Source organism: Leopardus geoffroyi, chromosome A1, assembly GCF_018350155.1.
Source record: "Leopardus geoffroyi isolate Oge1 chromosome A1, O.geoffroyi_Oge1_pat1.0, whole genome shotgun sequence".
Taxonomy (NCBI): Eukaryota; Metazoa; Chordata; class Mammalia; order Carnivora; family Felidae; genus Leopardus; species Leopardus geoffroyi.
This window is the reverse complement of record NC_059326.1, coordinates 133,628,585-133,650,270: the sequence shown is the minus strand read 5'-3', so window position 1 is coordinate 133,650,270 and position 21,686 is coordinate 133,628,585. Positions and strand designations below refer to the sequence as shown.

The following is a 21,686-nucleotide window of genomic DNA, read 5'->3' as shown; positions in this document are numbered from 1 at the left end:
AAGTTGACATTCAGGCTGACGCTCAGCAGATACACACTATTTCTGATGGCTAAAATACTTCCTCACAAGTTAGCCAACAGTCACTGCCTCAGGCACTCCACATAAACTCCACCTTACCCATTACCTATCCGAGGACTCCCTGTACTTCTCTGTGACATGACAGCTATATGGTTACAGTTGGCAAACAGAGCTGCCTCCAGACCCCTGCTAAAACCCTAAAGGAAATGTTCCAACAGCTTCCTAGTAAAGATTCACAGGTCGATGATTTTTTTTAATACCTCCTCTAAGTACATGTAAATAATTTTAAAATATATTCATAGAGTAGGGAGGTGCGCTCAAAAATGCTTCACTGACAGAGTGAGCCAGCAAAAATGTTAGAATCCCAAAGGCAGGCTCTCTGTTACCACTTCATAAATGACAGCGAAATTTGGCCATGGCAAAAAATGAAGGCAAAATTAACAGTACATTCAAATAGATGTTGCTATTTCAAAGGCCTGGATACAAAGGCACTGTGGTAAGTAGCATACAAAGTGTCACCTCAAAAGAAAGCAACTTATGTATTTGGTAAAAAAATAAGACTCTTGGGGCGCCTGGGTGGTGCAGTCGGTTAAGCGTCCGACTTCAGCCAGGTCACGATCTCGCGGTCCGGGAGTTCGAGCCCCGCGTCAGGCTCTGGGCTAATGGCTCAGAGCCTGGAGCCTGTTTCCGATTCTGTGTCTCCCTCTCTGTCTGCCCCTCCCCCGTTCATGCTCTGTCTCTCTCTGTCCCAAAAATAAATAAACGTTGAAAAAAAATTAAAAAAAAAAAAAAATAAGACTCTTGAAGAACAAGATCCTCATAAGCCTTTTCTGTAATCTAATGAGGGAAATGAAAAAAAAAAAGTAGTTGGGGTTTCCTTTTTTTTTTTTTTGGTTGTCTTTCTACTTTTGTTTGTTTCAGGATATCATCCCTCAAAGTTTACTTCCTGTTAAAAATACCAGTTTACACTTTTTCTTAACTTTTAATTTCAAACAAGCTTCATGTATTATAAACTACCCTATAGAAAAGAGAGTAGGCCTACAGCTCTCTGAAAATAATCAGAGACAACCTTATCTTTGCAAGACCACTTTCATCAATTCTTTAAATCATAAACTTCAGGCATGCATTTAATAAAACTTAAGTTCCCTGGTTTAATAAATACGTGAGCTTACTCCTCTTGAACAAAATGGTACCAGTTAACATTACTGTGCTCTTCTCATGTGCTTCCTGATGTCAGCAACAACCACAAGAAATAGGTACCATTAATATTCCCATTTTTCAGAGTCACAGGGAGGTTATGCTCCTTGGTCAAAGGGACACAACTATTAAGTACTCAAGTCCAGATTCCAACCTAGGCAGCCTGGCTCTGGAGCTCATGCTCTTAAGCATTCCTCTAAACTGTTTACAGGAATTAAATTCCAAATCAAGGGCTTGTAAAAAAAAAAAAAAAAAAGGAACACCATTTAGATAATGGCCACTGCAGTGCACCATCTCTCTAGGCAAGGGGAAAGGGGTGACCTAGGTATATACTACCCATAAGATTCTCCAATTCCAGAATTCATTTTCAGAAACAAGTGTCTTGAAGGTCAATTAAAATGTAAAAAGGTGCTATGGACACACCTAATATCAATTTCATATTTCATTTAGTGTTATTTCTAAGAGGCCATCCCATGAATACTCTAGGCTCACTTCTTTTTCAACTATAGATCATTATCCTGGCCCTTTCAGTAATCAGACCACTTGGGGACAAAAGAGGTTAGGAGGGGAAGGTAAGCAAAAACACTCTTATAGTCCCATGTGATAAATGTTTTGTTTTTGCATATGCACAATTCAGAGAAGGCTGGGGTAGGGAGAGATGTCAGGGAAGGCTTCCCGGAAGAGATAGTGTATGTGTACAGAGATGTATTGGTAAGGCAAAAAGAAAGAAGATACATAGTTATCCTCTTTCCAGACCAAGGATGGGCATCAGACTAGGAACTTGATGTCTTTGGGAAATGGAAGATGGTTCACTACTGCCAAAGTTGTTTCACCAAACCTTAGAAGCACTTAAAGATGAGAAACTCATGACTTTCCATCACCTGAATCTGTCAAAAGATGTTTTCCAGAAAATAGGGGAAAGAAAAGTTTTTAAAAGTTTAATTAAGAACATTTTGAGCAGAGCTATGTAAAAAGAAGAGGCTCAAAGTTATCACTGCTTATGTCTAAGAATAAAAAAAAGGTGGGGGAGCTGGATGGCTTAGTCAGTTAAGCATTTGACTTTGGCTCAGGTCATGATCTCATGGTTTGTGAGTTCAAGCTCCCCATCAGGCTCTGTGCTGACAGCTCAGAGCCTGGAACCTGGAGCCTGCTTCGGATTCTGTGTGTCCCTCTCTGCTCCTCTCCCACTCACGCTCTGTCTCTGTCTCTCAAAATTAAATAAATGTTTCAAAAAATTAAAAACGAAAAAAGACATTCACTTATACAAACAAGAGCCCTGAACAATGAAGTATTTAGATCACAAATAGCTGAGTTGAAATTGCACAGTGTCCCATTCTTTGTTTAAAAACAAATTAATAGTACCAGATCACAAAGAAAAGATATAATCCAGAAAGCCATTATTACCGTCTAGCCATGGAATCCAACAAAAATTAAGAATTATTTCCTTTTGATTAAAATACCTGCAGATAACAGACTTTGCAGCTGGGAGATCTTCTAAGTAAACAGGACATTCTTCTTACTAACAGACAGACAGTAGTGGTCTTTCAAGATCCACATTAAGTCAGAAACCATTCTGTCACTGACAGCCATGAGCCTCTGGCTCTTCATGTGGTCCTTTGCCTCTGTGACTATTCTAGAAACACTGTACTAAGAAAAAACAACATTGTTCACACCACACTGTCCATTTTTATCTACCACTCCCAGCCCGTTTCATTACATACTTAATTCCACTACACCTTGAGCCTTGCCTGACGATCCTTGCTAGAGCCCTGAAGCCCACATCCTTCTTCCAGATCTATAAATTCTCAAAACTGCACACTATCCAACACATTATTTCCTTCCACTTTGCTGGTTTCTCTCAAGTCTCATTTCAACTAGCTTTGAAGCTCCTTAAAAATGATGACGCATCACATCTTTATCAGGTACGTTTTATTTATTTATTTCAGTACAGTTGACAAACAATTTTACCTTAGCTTCGGGTGTACAACATAGCGATTCAACTTCTCAATACATTTTGCTATGCTCACCACAAGTGTAGCAACCATCTGTCGCCACAAAATACTATTACACTGTTATCAACTATAATATCAACTATATGCTCTGCCTTTTATTTACATGACTTATTCGTTCCATAACTGGAAGCCTGGATCTCCTTCACCCATGTTGCCCATCCTGCCATCCTCTTCCTTCTATTTCACTTTGCATAATGCCCTCTAGCTGCATCCACACTGTCACAAATGGAAAGATGTCATCCCTTTTTTGGCTGAGTAATACTCCACTATGTGTGTGCACACGCACGCTTATGTATGTGTTTATGTGTGGACACCACGTCTCCTTTACCCATTCATCTAGTAATGGACATTTGGGGTGCTTCCATATCTTGGCTATTGTAAATAATGCTGCAATAAACATTGGGGTGCATATATCTTTTTGTATTGGTGCTTTCGTTTCCTTTGAATAAATATCCAGTAGTGGAATTACTGAATCATAGGGTATTTCTGTTTTTAATTTTTTGAGGAACCTCCGTATGGTTCTCCACAGTGGCCATACCAATTTACATTCCTACCAACAGCGCAGGAGGGTTCCTTTTTCTTCACATCCACACCAATATTTTGTGGGTTTTTTGTGCTTTTGATTTTAACCATTCTGTCAGGTATAAGGTGATATCTCATGTGGTTTTGATTTGCATTTCCCTAATGATTAGTGATGATATTGAGCATGTTTTCATCTGTCTGTTGGCCATCTGTACATCTTCTTTGGAAAAATGTCTATTCAGACCCCCTGCTCATTTTTAATCACATTATTTGTGTTTTGTTGGTGTTGAGTTGTTAAGTTCTTTAGGGATCTTGGATATTAACCATTTATTAGATAAGTCCTTTGCAAATATCTTTTCACATTCAACAGGCTGCCTTTTAGTTTTGCCAATGATTTCCTTCATTGTACAAAAACTTTTTATTTTGATAGAGTCCCAATGGTTTGTTTCTGCTTTTGTTTCCCTTGCCTCAGGAGACAAATCAAGAAAAATGTTGCTACTGCCCAGGTCAGCGACATGACTACATGTGTTCTCTTCCAGAATTTTTACAGTGTGGGGTCTCACATTTAGGTCTGTAACTCATGTTGAGTTTATTTTTGTGTATGATGTTAGAAAGTGGTGCAAATTTCTCAGCACCATTTGTTGAAGAGACTGTCTTCCCCATTATAAATTCTTACCTCTCTTGTCTGAGATGAATTGACCATATAATTATGGGTTTATTTCTGGGCTTTTTATACTGTTACACTCATCTATGTGTCCATTTGTGTGCCAGTACCATATGGTTTTGATTACTACAGCTTTGTAGTATATCTTGAAATCTGAAATTGTGACATCTCCAGTTTTGTTCTTCTTTCTCAAGACTGCTTTGGTTGTGTGGGGTGTTTTGTGGTCCTACTCAAATGTTACTGTGACTTGTTCTAGTACTATGAAATATGCTGCTGGTATTTTCATAGGGATTGTGTTGTATCTGTAGATTGCTTTGGAGAGTACAGACATTTTAACAATATTATTTCTTCCAATCCGTGAAGTATCTTTCCATTTGTTTGTCTTCAATTTCTTTTATCAATATTTTATGGTTTTCACCACTTTGGTTAAGTTTATTCCTAGGTATTCTTTTCTTTTTGGTGCAACTGTAAATAGCATTGTTGTCTCAATTCCTCTTTCTGTTACTCTGTTATTAGTGTATAAGAATTCTACAAATATCCAGGCATTAATTTTGTATCCTGCAACTTTGCTGAACTCATTTATTTCTTCTAACAGTTTTTTGGTGAAGTCTTCAGAATTTTCTGTGTGCAGTATCATGTCATGTGCAAATAATGACAGCTACCTTCTTCCTTACTAATATGGATGCCTCATTTCTTTTTCCTGTCTGCTTGTTGTAGCTAGGACTTCTGGTACTGTATATAATAAAAGTGGTGAGAGTAGATATCCTTGTCTTGTTCCTGACCTTACGGAAAAGGTCTCAGTTTTTCACCACTAAGTATGATGTTAGCTGTGAGTTTTTCATACATGGCCTTCATTGTGTTCAAGTATGTTTCCTTTAAACCCACTTTGTTGAAAGGTTTTACCATAAAGGGAGGTCGAATTTGGTTGAATGCTTTTGCTACATCTGTCAAGATGATCATTTACTTTTTATCCTTTGTTTTGTTGAGGTACTGTGTCATAGTGATTGATTTGCAAATATTCAACCATCTTTGCATCCCAGGAACAAATCCGATTTGATCATGGTGAATAATCCTTTTAACGTATTGCTGAATGTTGTTTTCTATTTTTTGAACACTTTTACATCTATGTACATTGGGGATACTGGCCTATAGTTTTATTTTTCTGTGGTGTCTTTGCCTGTTTTCGTATCAGGGTAATGCTGGCCTCATAGAAGTATTTGGAAGCTTTCCTTCCTCTTCTCTCCTTTTTTTTTTTTTTTTTTTTTATGTAGGTTTTAATACCATTTGTACAATAAGAACTCCATTAGTAGTCAATTAACTGATAAATGAGCATAACAAAATACACACAGATTTGGAATCCAACACTAGATTGATACTTCAGGTGTCAATGAACAAGAAATAAATGTATTCACCAATACCACTCATTCCACTAACCACCAAAATATATCTAAAAAATACAGCAGCAAAAGTATCAAGACATGCAAGCTTTTCCAGAGCCCCAATAACCAAAGTCTCCCAAGAAGTCTATTAAGTAAAATGATAACTTTACATTTTTTCCCAAGAAAGGAAATGTTACATCCCAATACCTTCTCTCTCAGAAACCACTGTCTAATTGTTATGAGCTTGTTGGGGTTTTTCCAGGGTTGCAGAATCTTTGTGACAATGAGGCAATGAGACAGCAATGTCAGGGGCTGATATTTTATCAGGGGATCAAGAGCACAAGCTGTGTCACACCACGACTTCACCAGAGCAGCATCTATCCACCAATGCACCAACGGACACTTCCATGATGGCAGCCAGAACTGCTTGACCACCTCTATCTCAGTCATTTCCCAAGACACAGGGCCCATTCAAATCATTGAGAGCCTAGCAACTCAACTAGTCCAGGCTCCAGGAAGCAGAACTACAGGAGCCTCGGAAAACTCTCAATTCTTACAATTAAGGACCTAAACATTTATGAATAAACAACTATCATCTAAGCACTAAATATATATAAGGCAGTGCCCTTGGTGCTAAAAATTACAGTGCACAGAAGACAGCTGAGATACCAAGACTTGGCATTCTCTGGATCATCTCATAATGAATAGGTTAACCAGCTCCTAAACAGGTATACTAGTTGGGTAAGTGGGTAATAAATGAAACCTAAGCTTTAACATACACACACAATGATATCTAAACATTTATATGGTATTACTGTTATAAATTCATTTAAATCCCCTGTATGATGTTAAGTAATTAAAACAGGGCACGCCTTCTGATTCTTGAAATCCCACAAGATATTTACGGGCACCATTCATCACACTGCCACTCAAATGACTTTGATAACAGGAAGTCCACACTTGACCAGTCTGTCCAGTCACACCCACATAGAGAGGCGCTTCAGCAGGCATCCATCCCGTCCTTCCCAGGAAGGATAACATACACACAAAGTCATGGCTATTTTTTAATCTTTGCAAATGTAAGGAAGAGAAAACTAAGAGGAGAAGTTTCAAGTGCCTACTTCTGGCTGCAATTTCATTTTAGAAAAAAAAAAAAAAAAAACCTGCCTCCCCCCCTGACAAAATAAGTAGTTTTTCACTCATTAATAGACTGAATCACAACACACTCAATATATGTTTTTCTGCTAATTATTCTCAGAGTACCCCAGCACGTTTAGAGTAAGGAGACACGTTTAGAGTATCTCTTCACGGGGACAGGAGTTGGATTATAACAAGGATTTTATAGTTCAATTTTAATCTGATCTTTGATTTATAGAGTCCTGTTAAACCAGCCACTCTGTGGATGGGCCCAGGTGAGCCTATAATGAGATTTATCTTCATGGATTAGGCCTGACCTATAATAATCTGCTCAGGGCTCCCTACTGCTATTTCAGCACTGAGTTATGAAAATTCATCCCTTCACTATAAACAGAACCTAGCTCAGAGGGTAATAACTCGGAGATGTATTACTCCTGGAATATAAGCACTCTTGAGACTCTGATTATAATGTCCACAGCTGAAGGCACTATTTCACAATTGAGATTACTACTTTCCAGATGAAAAAAATTCTGAACTATGGAATAATGCCTTCAGCCACATACACTGTAATCACACTCAGGAGTTCTTATATCCCAAGAGCAACACAGGTTACCAACAGTTGGTATGGTAAGCTGATTTAGGGAATGGAAGGAAGGTACAGGAAGAAGCAAGGATAAGCCTAACTTCACATTTGCTTTATCCAGAGGCTTTGATGTAAGAGTTCAACATGACAAATAACCTTATCAACTTCACTAAAAACCTGACAAATTTACAACAGTTATTTTTCAAATAAACAAGTGAAGTTCTTTTTTTTTTTTTTTTTTTTTTTTTTTAACACGACAATGTTGACTGCTGGCCAGGGTGTAGTGAAATGCACTTCCTCAATATATGAATGCATAAATCTGGACAGTGTTCATAGAAACAATATTTAGCAGAAGTACAGAGAACTTTCATAATGCTCACATCCTTTGCCACAGCGATTCTACTCCAAGAAGTTACCCTGGAAACGTAATTAGAGGTGAACCAGGACCTTATTAAAAGCCTGTTCAGCACCATTATCTGCAATAGGAAAAACTTGGAAATAACCTAAAGGGAGAAATTTTGAGAAATCCACACATTCAAGTATTATGCAGCCTTTAAATTATTGAGTCACAGTGGGTAAGGAGAAATGCTAACTCATAGTTGTATTCTACAACTTTTGTTAAGCAATCTGTCCAAGGGCATTCAAATTGTTCCTCCATCAATATTTAACAGATCCTCTCTCGGAGTTAACTAATTGGACTTCAGCTCAGGTTTTTGTTTTTGAGCTATAAGGCTAATGAAGTATTGATATAATATTAAATGACTGCAAATAAAGTCCGTACTCTAAATAAATGCTGACATTATGCCAGTGCATTGTGAATGAATTAAAAAGGAAAAATGCACTTTTGCATACATTTAGTGAATTTTCCCTGACTCTTCATAATGCATTTTTGCAAATGGAAAAGATGAATATTCATCAACCCTCTTTGAATCTATTACAGTTTAAATAGTTTTGTCTTAATATTCATAGTACATCATGAAATGTAATTTTTTCATTAAAAGAAATGGATACTATGTCAAAAAAAGGGCCACTGAAGAAACATAAAATTATACCACTGAACCTAACAGTAAGAGTTGAAGAGCATTATTTGAAAGCACTTCCCTCTTTCAAAACCGTTAGCTATTCTAGCAAGCATCTTCTCCCAGGTTGTCGTGTTGATGAATACTAAGTGAAAATGAGCAAGAAAGAAACAAGCTGGTTCACCAACCTGCAAGAGGGACAAAAAGGTTACACTATGGCTCATTATCAGGTGATCTGAGAGAAAGGGCTCAGTTCCCTCCTTGCTGATAATACCACTCATCTAAGCCTGACAACCCCAAGGAAACATCTTTCTGATCAACCCCAGGTAGACCAACATCAGCATTTCCTAAGTGACAGGCACCAGACAAAGGACTGCGCATGAGTTGGCTCATGTAATCCTCACAATAACCTGAGGAGGTTACAACCATTAGCCTCTCTTCACAGATGAGGAAACCAAGGCTTACACAGCTATTAAAGACTAGAGAGTGGAGATGATCTCTTAACCACTCTGCTTTCCCCCCTCATTCCCTTTTTCCAACTTAACCACTAAGGTCTACTTCCTGAATGTACTTTCCATGGTTAACTGCTCTCTGGCTTGAAGAGCTTCTTGATTAGGCTAAACAATATAAACCTGAGGCACCTGGGTGGCTCAGTCCATTGAGTGTCCAACTCTTGGATTCAGCTCAGGTCATGATCTCACAGTTCATGGGTTCAAGCCCTGCATCGGGCTGTGCACTGACAGCACAGAGCCTGCTTGGAATTCTCTCTGTCCTCTCTCTCTGACCTTCCCCACCCCCTCTCTCAAAATAAATAAACATTTTTTTTAAGTTTAATAAATAAATAAATACAAAAAAATAACATAAGCCTAAAAAGTTTATTGCAGATTAAAAATGAGCACACAAACAAACAAACAAAAAAACCAACAACCCATTCTAGGGCATTGAAAACATACAGAAAGGAAATATTTTCGCTTCTGCATTCTTCAAGTCCTCAGTGGGCACCTACTATGTGCCAGCACTATTCTACGTCCTGGGAAGACAGCTGGGAACACAGAAAATCTCTTTACTCTCATTAATTTTTCATTACAGTAGTTAATGGATATGTAATAAGATAAGCCAATCATGTAGCATACCAAATGGGGATAAAGCTAAGGAGTAAATCAGAGTGTCCAGCATGCAATGTGGGGGAACTGTTTCAAACAACATGGCCAAGGAAGACCTCAACAAGAGAAGATGTATTACGGGCATGAGCAGAGGAGGCTCAAGATTCAAATCAAACAGAAAACAGGGGAAAAACACTGTAAACTAGTTTTTACCATGTTTCTACCATCTGTCCATTACTCCAAAGTACAAAAGAAGTGAGGATTTCATTTGAGGGCCACATATATTATTTTTAAACTGTAATCACCAAGGCTTACAACCTTATTTTCCTACAGAAAAATAAGTTACCACTGGTCCTGCTTTTGTCTCTTGAAATTTCCATCTTTCTTGCCAGAAAGCAGCATCTGTATAAATCCCCCTGCTTTTGACAACTCTGACTTCTTTGATAAACTACCCATGTGTGTGGGGAGGGACAGAAAGATGGAAGAAGCAAATGGGGAAATGAGTTTTCCCCTCTTCAGATTAATGTATATGAAGTATACATCTGACACTTCATCAGCACTCCCGGCTGGTGTCCCAGCAGGCGGACACTGGCTAAGCATGTATCCTGCCAGCTACCAGGCTACTTAGGATGAATTGGCAACGTGCCATTTATCTGAAATGCCCAATGTGTCTGGGAGAGGGAGCACAACTACATTTAGCATTGCCAAGGAAAACTAGATACTTCAGGCTAGGAATTAATCTCCTCCTTGAGAAGGTAGTTAGCATTACCCTCAAGCGTGCCTATGGCATTTAAATCACTATAGGTCATGCATTTACTAAAATTCATACCTACCAAACCACGAGGCCTTCATTTATATCTTACTAACATATCAATACCTCTCAGGTTGAGAGTCTGTACTTTTCAGAAATGTTTATTGTTGTGTTGAACAGGAAATTCTGTTTTATCAAGTGCAGTGCTGTCATTTGGACATAAATCACTTGGATTCCAGTTTTTCCAATTTTTCCACACTTGACGACACACATTCCTTCAACTTACTTCTTCCACGGACCCACAAAACAGTGAAATCAATGGGACCATATCAGGTCTCCTTACAAGCATATTAACCACATTTTCTTGAATGTGGACAGTGATCCTCTCTTGACGAACTGGGTCACCCTATTTTTTGAGTGGCTGGTGTGAAACTACATGGAATTTGGCTCATTACATGGACTTCAAGGCTAATGGCAAATCTAACACACAGAACAACAAAAACAAAGAGGTATTTCGATGGATGGTCTTATTAGGCCACCCATTCCAGCACACAGCATTGCAACATCACTCTTGTCTTGCAACTAAAGCCATCTGTCACTTTGTGGGAATAATTATTCATTCCATCAGCCATATTTATTGAATGCTTCCCACGTGCAAGGAGTTGTGCCAGGAGCAGTGAGGTCCAGATTCAAAGGAGACAGGAATTCTGCCCTCAAGGAGCCTGCAGTCTAGCAGCGGGTATCAGGGACCAACACAAAGAACTAAAACAGATGGTGCACAATGGTAAACAAGAGTCAGGAGAAAGGGTGATTTATAGCCCTGAGATGGGGGCGGGGCTCTGAGATGGGAGGGAGGTGGCAAGGGGATTGAGGACAGTGGCCTAGAAAGAGGGTCAGGGTGAAGCACATTGTACTGTTCAGTGCACCACGCTAAACATCGCTTTTTGAGAAGGAAAAGGGAAAAAAGGAAAAAGGGAAAAGTAAGTTCTAGTAAGTGGACATTTCCACCTCCGGAGCATCATTCTCTATCACTACAGACATAGATAGTTGTAATGAGGAAGATAATTTAGATGTCATCCAATCCAAGAAATAGCAAACAGATTAACCGTAATGGTTCTGCAAAGGGTATCCAAAGCCGAAAAAGTCATTAACCTGGACTGAGTGACATACCGAAATCAGCAATATGGCCAGAAATGCGGGCAGATCGCAGAACTATGAGGAAAATAAGATGGTACTTTGCCTGGCAGCTCTCCTCCAGCTGCCACTGCTCTTTTGACAATGGAACAGGAGGGCGGGTGCAAGGGGAGATGACTTAGTCAAACAGCTGGCAAACAGTTTTCCTTAAACTATAATCAGGAAGCAGTGAAACCTCTAAAGGAAAGATATGATGAGAGTTACATTTTAAACTTTCACTGTCCGGCATAAATGGTTAACCATAATCTGGCTTCTGTATTCAAGCTTACCCATAATAGGTTAGCAACAGAAGTAATTACACTGCTAACATTTGAGACTTGTTATGTGCCAGGTACTGTTTTAAGTTTGCTCTCGATGGTATTTTAGCACTTTTTCTAGTTTTGCTCTCAAGCAAACAGTGGAAAAACTTGCAGGGCAGATAAGCCAGTAATTTAATGACACTTTGCTAAGAATCTCATCAGACAGATTTTAGAGAGTACTCTTTTGCATTTTCTATTAATAGCTCTCTTTATCTTTTTATCTTATTCCCAAGCCTTAGGTCACCTGACATGTGTTTTAAGAATGAATGAATCAATTTCTGTTTCTGACTATGTGACTACCAGTATTACCTAAGATATATTCCCTTTAACAGTGCTTTTTAATCAGAATAATTTACTTGGCAATAAACATACAGGATTACTATCTAAGTGTTAAGAGTAATATTGCAGTGACCAAAAAAACACTTCTGTTTAAAAAAAAAAAAATCACTGGGGCACCTGGGTGGCTCAGTTGGTTAAGCGTCCAACTTCAGCTCAGGTCACAATCTCGCAGTTTGTGGATTAGAGCCCTGTGGATTTGAGTTGGGCGCTGTGTTGACAGCTTGGAGCCTGGATCCTGCTTAGGATTCTGTGTCTCCTTCTCTCTCTGCTCCTACCCTGCTTGCTCGCTCGCTCTCGCTCTCTCTCTCTCAAAACAATAAACATTAAAAAAAAATTTTTAAAGCACTAATTCTGAGGAATTTCCCTCGTTCCTTAAAAAGTAAATGCTTTCAGTAAAATAAGCTTTTAATATAATTGCCCAAGAAGAAAAACTAAAATTGAACTTGGGGATGGAATGAAGGCAAATGCTAACTACTATCGTTGTAAACATACCTTTAAATATAAGTCTCCAAATTTTCATGAGAGGAAAAAGATGAACTTTGATTTGAAAATCATAGTCAATTTTGAAGTCATAAATTTTCTGAAAGACGCTTTTTTAGGGATAACTATTCACTATGTTCATAATCTTTATTATTCTAGAAGCAAAATCAGGGAATCCCGAAGTTGAATTCCAGAGACTGCTTAAATACCTCTTTTCATCTTGCAGGTACAGCTGAGTTGATACAATCTGAGAAACTAAGTGATCTGCCCAAGTTTATACAGCTACCTAATGGCAAAAGCAAGACTAGAATCTCAACCTAAATCAAATCTCCCTGATTACTGAATGATTCTCAAATATCCAACTTATTCATTACCAATGCATAAGATTATAAGGCACCGCAATGCACTCATTTATTATTTGCATTATCATCAGTAAAACATGTTTAAAAACCTATTCCCATACCATACAACTCTACCACTAGAGCAAAAGTAACTTGTACCGACTTCTAGGCTGTGCCAAAGGTTGAGGTAAAGAAGTAATACACCCAGGAGAAAAAAAAAATTCTAGTAAGAATTCTGATTGAAAATAAAGATGAGGGGCACCTAGGCAGCTCAGTCAGTTAAGCATCTAACTGGCTCAGGTCATGATCTCACGGATCTTCAGTTCAAGCCCCACGTTGGACTCTGTGCTGACAGCCAGAGCCCGGAACCTACTTTGGATTCTGTGTATCCCTCCCTCTCTTTGTCCCTTCCCTGCTCAGGCTCTGTCTCGGTCTCTGTCTCTCTCTTCAAAATAAACAGTAAAAAAAAAAAAAAAAAAAAAAAAATTTAAAGAAAATAAAGGTGAACACTGAAAAAACTGGAAAAAAAATTCAGGAGTCCAAACTACTAACATATATACAAATATGGGTGCCACCTGCCAAGTGGTAAATGCGGATCAAGTGCTGAGGTTGGAATAATCACCATTTTCAATTACTACCAAAAACAAACAAACAAACATACAAACAAACAGGTGTCACCCATGGATGAGAAATCTAGGGGAAATTTTTGACCAAATACATTCACATGGCCTGAAATCTATCTCTCTACAGAATGCTTATCGTTTGCAAGAGGAAAAAAATCAAACTAGGGTGGAGAAATTAAACACTGCCATCATGGGGGCGGGGGAGGGGGGGGTGGCGAAATTAACATCACAATGAAGGGCAGACCGACTTCAGGGGCCTGCAGGAGGCAAGCCCTGAAAGGAAACATCACCACCCATGTCCTATTCTGGCCTGGAATGCAAAATGTGACTTTCCCCAAGAGGAAACATTACACATATCAAACACGTGTAATATGAGAAACATTACTTTTTTTTTTCATTGGGAGGAGAACTATAGTCTTCAAAAATGTCTGTGTCATAAAAGGCAAAGGAAGGCTGTGGCAACCTTCCAGATTGACAGAGACTAAATAGATATGACAATTAAATGCAATATATGACCCCAGACTGAATCCTATACTGGAGGCTGAAGAAAAATGCCATACAGGACATTATCGTGCCAATTGATTAAACTGAAATACAGAATGGAGCATACATAAAAGGCTTATGGCAGCCATAAATTTGCCACTGTTCGTAACTGTGATAACAAATGGCCATAACACAAACAGTTTACTCCCAAACAGTTCAAAAAATTATCTGAGTGTGTGGACATATATATGCATATACACACATAGGTATATATCTACATCGACATATATACAAGGAAAGAGAAAAAGCACATGATAAAGCGAATTTGGCAAGAGATTAATAGCTGAATCAAGGTAAGGACCCACCATGTTCTACTGATTTTTCATATTCTTGCAGCTTTTAGTAAGTTTGGAATTATTTTCAAATAAGGCATTTAAGACAAAAATCTCACAAATATTTTCATTTCTTTTGAAGGAAGAGGAGAGACAGTCAAGTAGAAACAAACGGTACAGGTTAGGCGGGAGGGATGGAGATAAGCCTTGGAAAAAATCAGCACACTCAGAGCAAAATATTGCACATTGCCAAATCTGTGCTTAACGTTAAATGTGGTTGTAAGTTCAAACCTAGTTAAACTCAATAAACTTAAAATAGTCCCCAGGGAGGTGGAGAGACGGTATCACCCGATGCTCTGCACAAAGAGGCAGAGGACACTCACCAGGCTGGCGGTGAGCGAGGGCGCAGACTGGCCCAAGGCCTGGCTGCGCATGCGCACGAGGTTGGACGTCTCCGCCGAGGTGGCCCAGGCCTGCCCTGCCACGGGGTTTGGAAGCAGGTACCGCCCTGTGGGGGTGAAACAGAAGACAGTGTAAGCGGCAGGCAAAACATCAGTAATTCTGTGGCAAGGGCAAGTCCCTTCTTGGCCATCCTTCTAAACTGCTTCTGTCACACTCCTTACATTTATTAACAGCAACAAGGGTAATGCTGTTTTAATTAAGTCAGGAGATCCAGGGGCAAGTTGTGACCCTGATTTCCCACATAAACCCAAGTAAACCTCCTCCCCTCCAGCATCTGTACCTTTCGGCCAGCACAGGATAAAGCCCCTTGTTACTTCTGCCCATTCCATAGGAACTTGCCAAGGATGCATATAAACCCATAAAACATTCTCAGCATCACAGAAGGAAACATAAGCACGTTCAAACGGACTTTTTCAGTATCTACTACGAAAAACTGATCTCAAAATCAACCAGAAAAAAGTCAACAAAATGGAGATCATGGTCAACAAAACAAAGAGTTGGAATTCTGTCAAGGTGAAATGGGGCTGGTGCCTCTTTCTCAAAGCTCCTCTGTCTGAAGAACTGATGGTCATCCAACCATGTCCACAGGACACACATGGTATTCATCTGCATAAATCAGGACATCAATGTCAGTCTAGGTTCACTGAGCAATTTACATCAACCTTGAACTCTAATGTATTGGTATGCCTTTAAAAGTCAAACAGTTGAACAAATTTACATTGCCTTACTTCCTCACCACAAGGACTGGACTAGTTATCAACACCCAAGAAATAAGACTTCTTTTTTTTTTTTTTAGCATTTATTTATTTATTTTGAGAGAGACAGAGACAGCATGAGTGAAGGAAGAGAGAGAAAGAATTCCAAGCAGTCTCTGGGCTGCCAGCACAGAGCCCAATATGGGGCTCGAACCCATGAAGCTGTGAGATCATGACCTGAGCTAAAACCAAGAGTCAGACACTTAACCAACTGAGCCACCCAGGTGCCCCAAAAAATAAGACTTCTTGACTTTAGGAAGTTAGGATGGATGTGAATATTCACACAGTAATGGAGCTCGGTTAAAGTAGAAACCATGATTGATTTTTATCTGTTTCACCCTAATACATGCACAACGACTGGCCATAGTAGGTGCTCGTGAAATATCCACAGAATGATAAAAGAACAAATGGGCACGTCTTTCTCAAACAACAAACAGGCACAAAGAAAGGATGGCAGGCAACGTGGAGAACCTCATCCAAGGACTGGGGAGGGGAGGATCGGCATTCCAGCCACATACCTCTCAGATACATGGAAGAATGCATCACATGTGGCTGATGGCCCTACAGCCGAGGCAATATGTCGATTTTCCCCGGCAGATCTGTTCCTTGTAGTAGAGCCTCACTCTCTTACTCAGGCATGCACCCCACAAGCCTACCCCACTGGTTAATGAGTGTTGCAATATAAAGTGATTTACTAGCAGTGTGCATGGAAACTACCAGCACTATCCAAGTACAGTAGTGAGCTGCAGCTGCCATCACTGTCCATGCTAAGAGGTCTAACTCTTGAATTCAAGTACTCTCAGAAATGTGTATTTTTTTTTAATGCTATTTATTTTGGAGAGAGAAATAGACAGACTGCAAGCAGGGGAGGAGCAGAGAGGGAGAGCGACACAGAATCTGAAGCAGGCTCCAGGCTCTGAGCTGCCAGCACAGAGCCCGATGCGGGGCTCGAACTCAAACTGTGAGATCATGACCTGAGCCCAAGCTGGATGCCCAACCAGCTGAGCCACCCAGGCGCCCCATAAATGTGTATCTTAATGGCAAAGGAAACACTTACTTTGCCAAAATTTCTCTTTTGCACCATTATATAGTGAAAGCACACCCTACAGAAAATGAGGTCTGCTTCTGAGATCCCGATCTTGCCTCAGTGACAACAGGGAAGACGTTAGTCAACCTCTCCTGGCCTTGGTTTTTCTGTCTCTAAAATGGAGAGAATGCGGTTGACTATTGTTGAGGGCATCAAAGAATTTTTTAACTAAAGCGCTCAGTAAAAGTTAGCTATATAGTCCAAACGGTAGTAAAAATGGTATCATTTTCACGTGGATTTGGTTTCTTTTCACTCACAAATAGGTAACGTAAATATAAAGGAAAAAAGTCACCTAAAATCGCACCAGGGAAAACCACTATCAACGTTTCAGTGATTTTCTGCCATGCTTTCTTTCTGCAACCTGTATTTTCTTGCAAAAAGGGGCTCATACTGATTTTTGTCCCCACATAAGAGATTATGAACTTTTCCAAACAAATAAATATGGCAAACACCCATTAATTGAAGCACAAACTCTACCAGTGAAAATTCAAACATAATTACCCTCTGTGATTCTGGTCACCACCTCAAAAACATTCAGGTACATTTTCAGACAAGATAGATCACAGATTTAAAGTCCAGATTTTTTATTTTTTTCCTAGTCTTATTTTAAAGCATGAACTAAAAGCTGAAGTATGAGGGGCTTTGGGCAATCTGTCCCCTTTAGACCCAAAGGCAGGACATTATTAAAGAAGGATAATAAAACCAGAGACTACATTTAAGAATATTAAGATCAGTATTACATGAATAAATGACTTAAGATAGAAATAACTCTATTTGAAAGACATCATTTGTTAATAATGTACCAACCTCCAGTAATCAGAACCCGTGGATTTTTTCTTCCAATCCCTTCTATTTCTTTTCCTATATTTGGTTTTATATTTTCTTTGTTCATATTTCAGAAAAGAATCCTGGTAGGAGGTATAGAAGCTACGTTATGTCCAGGTTTACATGATGGAGAAAACCTACTATGGTCTCACTAAGCTCTGCCCAGGTGCTTCGTTTAAAAAAAAACACACACAGGGGCGCCTGGGTGGCGCAGTCGGTTAAGCGTCCGACTTCAGCCAGGTCACGATCTCGCGGTCCGTGAGTTCGAGCCCTGCGTCGGGCTCTGGGCTGATGGCTCAGAGCCTGGAGCCTGTTTCCGATTCTGTGTCTCCCTCTCTCTCTGCCCCTCCCCCGTTCATGCTCTGTCTCTCTCTGTCCCAAAAATAAATAAACGTTGAAAAAAAAAAAAAAATTAAAAAAAAAAAAAAAAAACACACACAAAAATAAACTAAGGGTAGATATGAAAACAGTTGAAGAACTTAATTAGCAAATAGGAAAACTTACAATGCAAACATTTCAGTTCACTGAAACATTTTATAAATCAGTCCTTTTTTTTCTTTTAGGAAATAATTGTTAGACTATCTCCCTATAACCCTCGAGAAGAAAAAAGTACGTATTTATTTCTGTATCCTCACTACCAGGCACAGTGCCTGGCACTTAGTAAGTGCTCAATAAATGTTTGTTGCCTGAAATTCAGCCAAACTACACTATTTGACCCATGCTTGATCAAGTGTGAACAGAAAGAATAAAACTAAATAAATTGTTTTCTTTAATTTCATTCGCAGCATAGCATAATGGCTAAAAATCCATTGAGGCCTTACTGTATGCCAGGCACTTCCAACATCTTAACAACCCTATGGTGTACTAGGGAATATTATCTGAACTATAACACCCAGAGAGGGCACACAGCCAGCCCCCTTTTCGGAAAAGATGAGAAATGGTAGCAGACTGGATTAAATGAGATAATGCATTGAATGCACTCAACCTGGGGCATTGGAAATAGTCAATATACTACTATCACTACTCAGATTATCATGAGAACTTTGTTAATTCCATCAACATCATCTCCCACCACCCTAGCAACAAAACAGGGCAATGTGTTCTTAGACTGCAAAAAAAGAAAAATATTTAATAATATTAAAATCAAGAAGAGTATCTCTTTGTGGAAAGGATAAACAGCCAATTTGGAATTGTAGTCATCTCTGGCAGGGAAAATGGGGAATGGGTCCAGGGAGGAGTATGCTCTAATATTTTTATTGCTTTAAAAATCATACGCAGGTGATAATGGGGTCATGAGTTGAACTTAAAAGTTTAAAGAATTAAGTTTTCACTTGTAGTTTTAATAAATTTAATATTTAATTTTGTTAATACAGCTGAAGAATGTGGCAAATATTAAGTTAAGCTAACGCTGGCTGGTATAGGTGTTCTGGTAAATTATTCTCTATTAATTTCTGAACATGATATATAACATTGCTTTTAATGATTCCTATCAAAATATGTGCTCCCTAATCTAATATGGCCAAGTAGCCAGGAGTACATTCCTTCCCCTGCTGGGGCCACATCAGGGAGGCTCTGCTGACGATAGGAAATCTCTGGTGGGTCTGGGTGGGGAAGCAAAGAACCAAAAGGAACCATGAGGACACATACAGGGTCCCAGTATGAAAGTCATGGCAGCTGTGACCAGCAAAGTTTCCCTTTGTGCCTTTGGGTGAACAGAACGGAAGCAGGGAACGTTCTCGAATAAATCCTCAACGTAGGAAATTCACACACTAGGATCCCTGCTAGGTGAACCCAGGCACGCTTCAGGTGGGAGGGGCACAGGCAAGCGGAACCGCCTCCCTTCCCTCCACAGACTCGGAAGCGTGCTTCAAACCCTTCAATTTCGTTAGATCTCAAAGGGCACTTGAAAGCAAGCAGAGACCACTGCTAGCGGGACCCCCGTGTGCTCCCCTCCTCGTAAGTCACTCTGTCTACCACTACCACGTACATTTTTTACACTACTGTACCATACATCAGTCTCATGTAGGTAGCAAGGCCAGATGTGTGCCTTGTCAAAGAAAAACAAGGCGTGATGTTCAAGTGGTAAGGACAGATTTTAATCAGTAGTAACTACTCAACAGGAAAAAAGAGCCCAGTGTGAACTGAACTCACCTTCCATTTGAACACAATAACTGAGTGTTTTCAGAGAAGAATTAAGGAGTGGGGCAGGGAGCCAGCAGGGGCTCAGTCGAGTCAGGGAAGTGAAAAATTACAAAGGGTTAGTCAGTGTAACTGCGATCAGGCCAACTCTGTCTGCCAGCTGGCAAATACTGAAAATTCAGATTCTATCCTCCCACGCAGGCTGAGAGACAGAGACCCTATCTGTTAGCCCAAACAAACAAACAAAAATTTTGACAGTCTTGAGTTTTCTCCGGCAGGCACTTTAAGAGGACTAGGGTCATCCTAAAGATATCACCTTGACCTTCAACCTGTGCTACTGTCTTTTCATGTCTTTATTGGTTAAGGTTGAAGCCTAGTTGAGAAGGAGGGCTCAGAGGAGCCTGGCTAGACTTTGGTCAAGGAGAGACTCTCTGTCAGGCTTTGATCTTTTTATTACAACAACAGACCCAAACCCAAAGGAGACATTTTGATGTGCAGTAACTCATCAGTTTTTGAATTCAGTTTGAACTAAATTTTTCAATTTAGTCCACGTATTAATCTCATACAATCTTCAAATCCGATAGGACATAAAACAATAAATTTTTCCAATAATGGTAAAAATTACTCTAGTTGTGGTTGATTCTATGGTCAGATTACTGAGTGCCAACTCTGACCCCCAAAAGCAATTCCATCAATTAATCATGAACTTCTCGAAGCCTCAGTTTCCTCAGCTGTAAAATCACTTACGGGGTGATGCTAAAATCTGAAAAGAAAAAACATTATATAATGGCCATTTAATAATATCAGCCTCAAAAATAAGAAACACGAAAAGCTACCCAAGACACAGCAGATTATAAGGTGGGCAAGAAATAAACTTGTATTAAGCCACTGGAAAAAAATAATTAAATTAGGAAACACTTATACACATATAAAATAAAATATTTATAATCCTGTCACTGGTTAAATTTTAGATGTCATTATTCTTGCATGAGTGTTATCATTAGGAATCACACGAATGTTATAAATTGAATGGTCTGTTAGCACAGCACATGGGAGGTTTTTATTCCTGCCTAGACCCCCATTAGCGTTAATAGGGAAAAGAGGACAACAGATGGATTTAAAACAGTCATTAGAAGGCACTAACATCATGCCATACTTGGTAGTGGCTACATCAAACTTTATATAAATTCGCTTTTTGATGACTACCAAGAGCCTCTAAAAAGTGTGTTGCTGTTGTATTCATGCATCATTTGCTGCCTACAATTTAAGAAAATTAGCATCTGTCAGCTGCATTATTCAGCTGCGCAGGGTGGAAATTAATGGATAATACCATTCCTAATTTCTGGTATGAGAGGTGAGCTTGCCTACCAATCTGGCCGCTTGATTTTAATACCAAACCGAGCTTGCCTGTTACAACTGGAACTGTGATTGGCCCTGTGCTCTTTGGAAACACATTTTAAAAATTCTGGTATGTTTATTATAACATTTATTACATATATTCTACTGACATAACTAGAAATTTAGAGGCAATAAATAGAGGTCCATAATAAAGCTGAGATCAATTGGCCAGAACAATGTAAGCACTTGTCAGGCTTCACCCACAGAGGTATGAGTTACTTGAATGAGGTTTTTACATTGGTTATTGTTATTGTTATTGTTCTGGTCACTGGGTCTCTACTTAACACAGTGGAAGATGTGCAGTCTTTTGAGATAATATATTAAAATAAGTAGATTACCAAGCCTACACCCAAAATGTACCTTGGTTCTATCTAGGCTACATACGGTCTCTTTACTGGAGAGTGTTTTCCTTTGTTTCCACCCTGAATCCCAAGAAACAAGAAGACTTCCATAAACGCATGCTTTCAAACATGAAATACATGCTTGCAAAGCACCCCAAAGCTTCAAGTATCCCTCTGAAGTAGGAAAATACCAGGTCAGCAAT

General features: G+C 39.4%; 1 protein-coding gene across 10 annotated transcripts in view; it reads right to left on the bottom strand.

Annotated features, from left to right (window-relative positions):
• MAST4 (microtubule associated serine/threonine kinase family member 4) overlaps positions 1–21,686 on the bottom strand; it is a 568,735-nt gene that overhangs the window by 379,013 nt on the left and 168,036 nt on the right. For all 10 annotated transcript variants that reach the window (XM_045494932.1, XM_045494941.1, XM_045494949.1 and 7 more), the window contains exon 3: positions 14,860–14,984. In XM_045494932.1, coding sequence (XP_045350888.1) covers positions 14,860–14,984 — 125 coding nt within the window. The remainder of the gene's footprint in view (positions 1–14,859; positions 14,985–21,686) is intronic.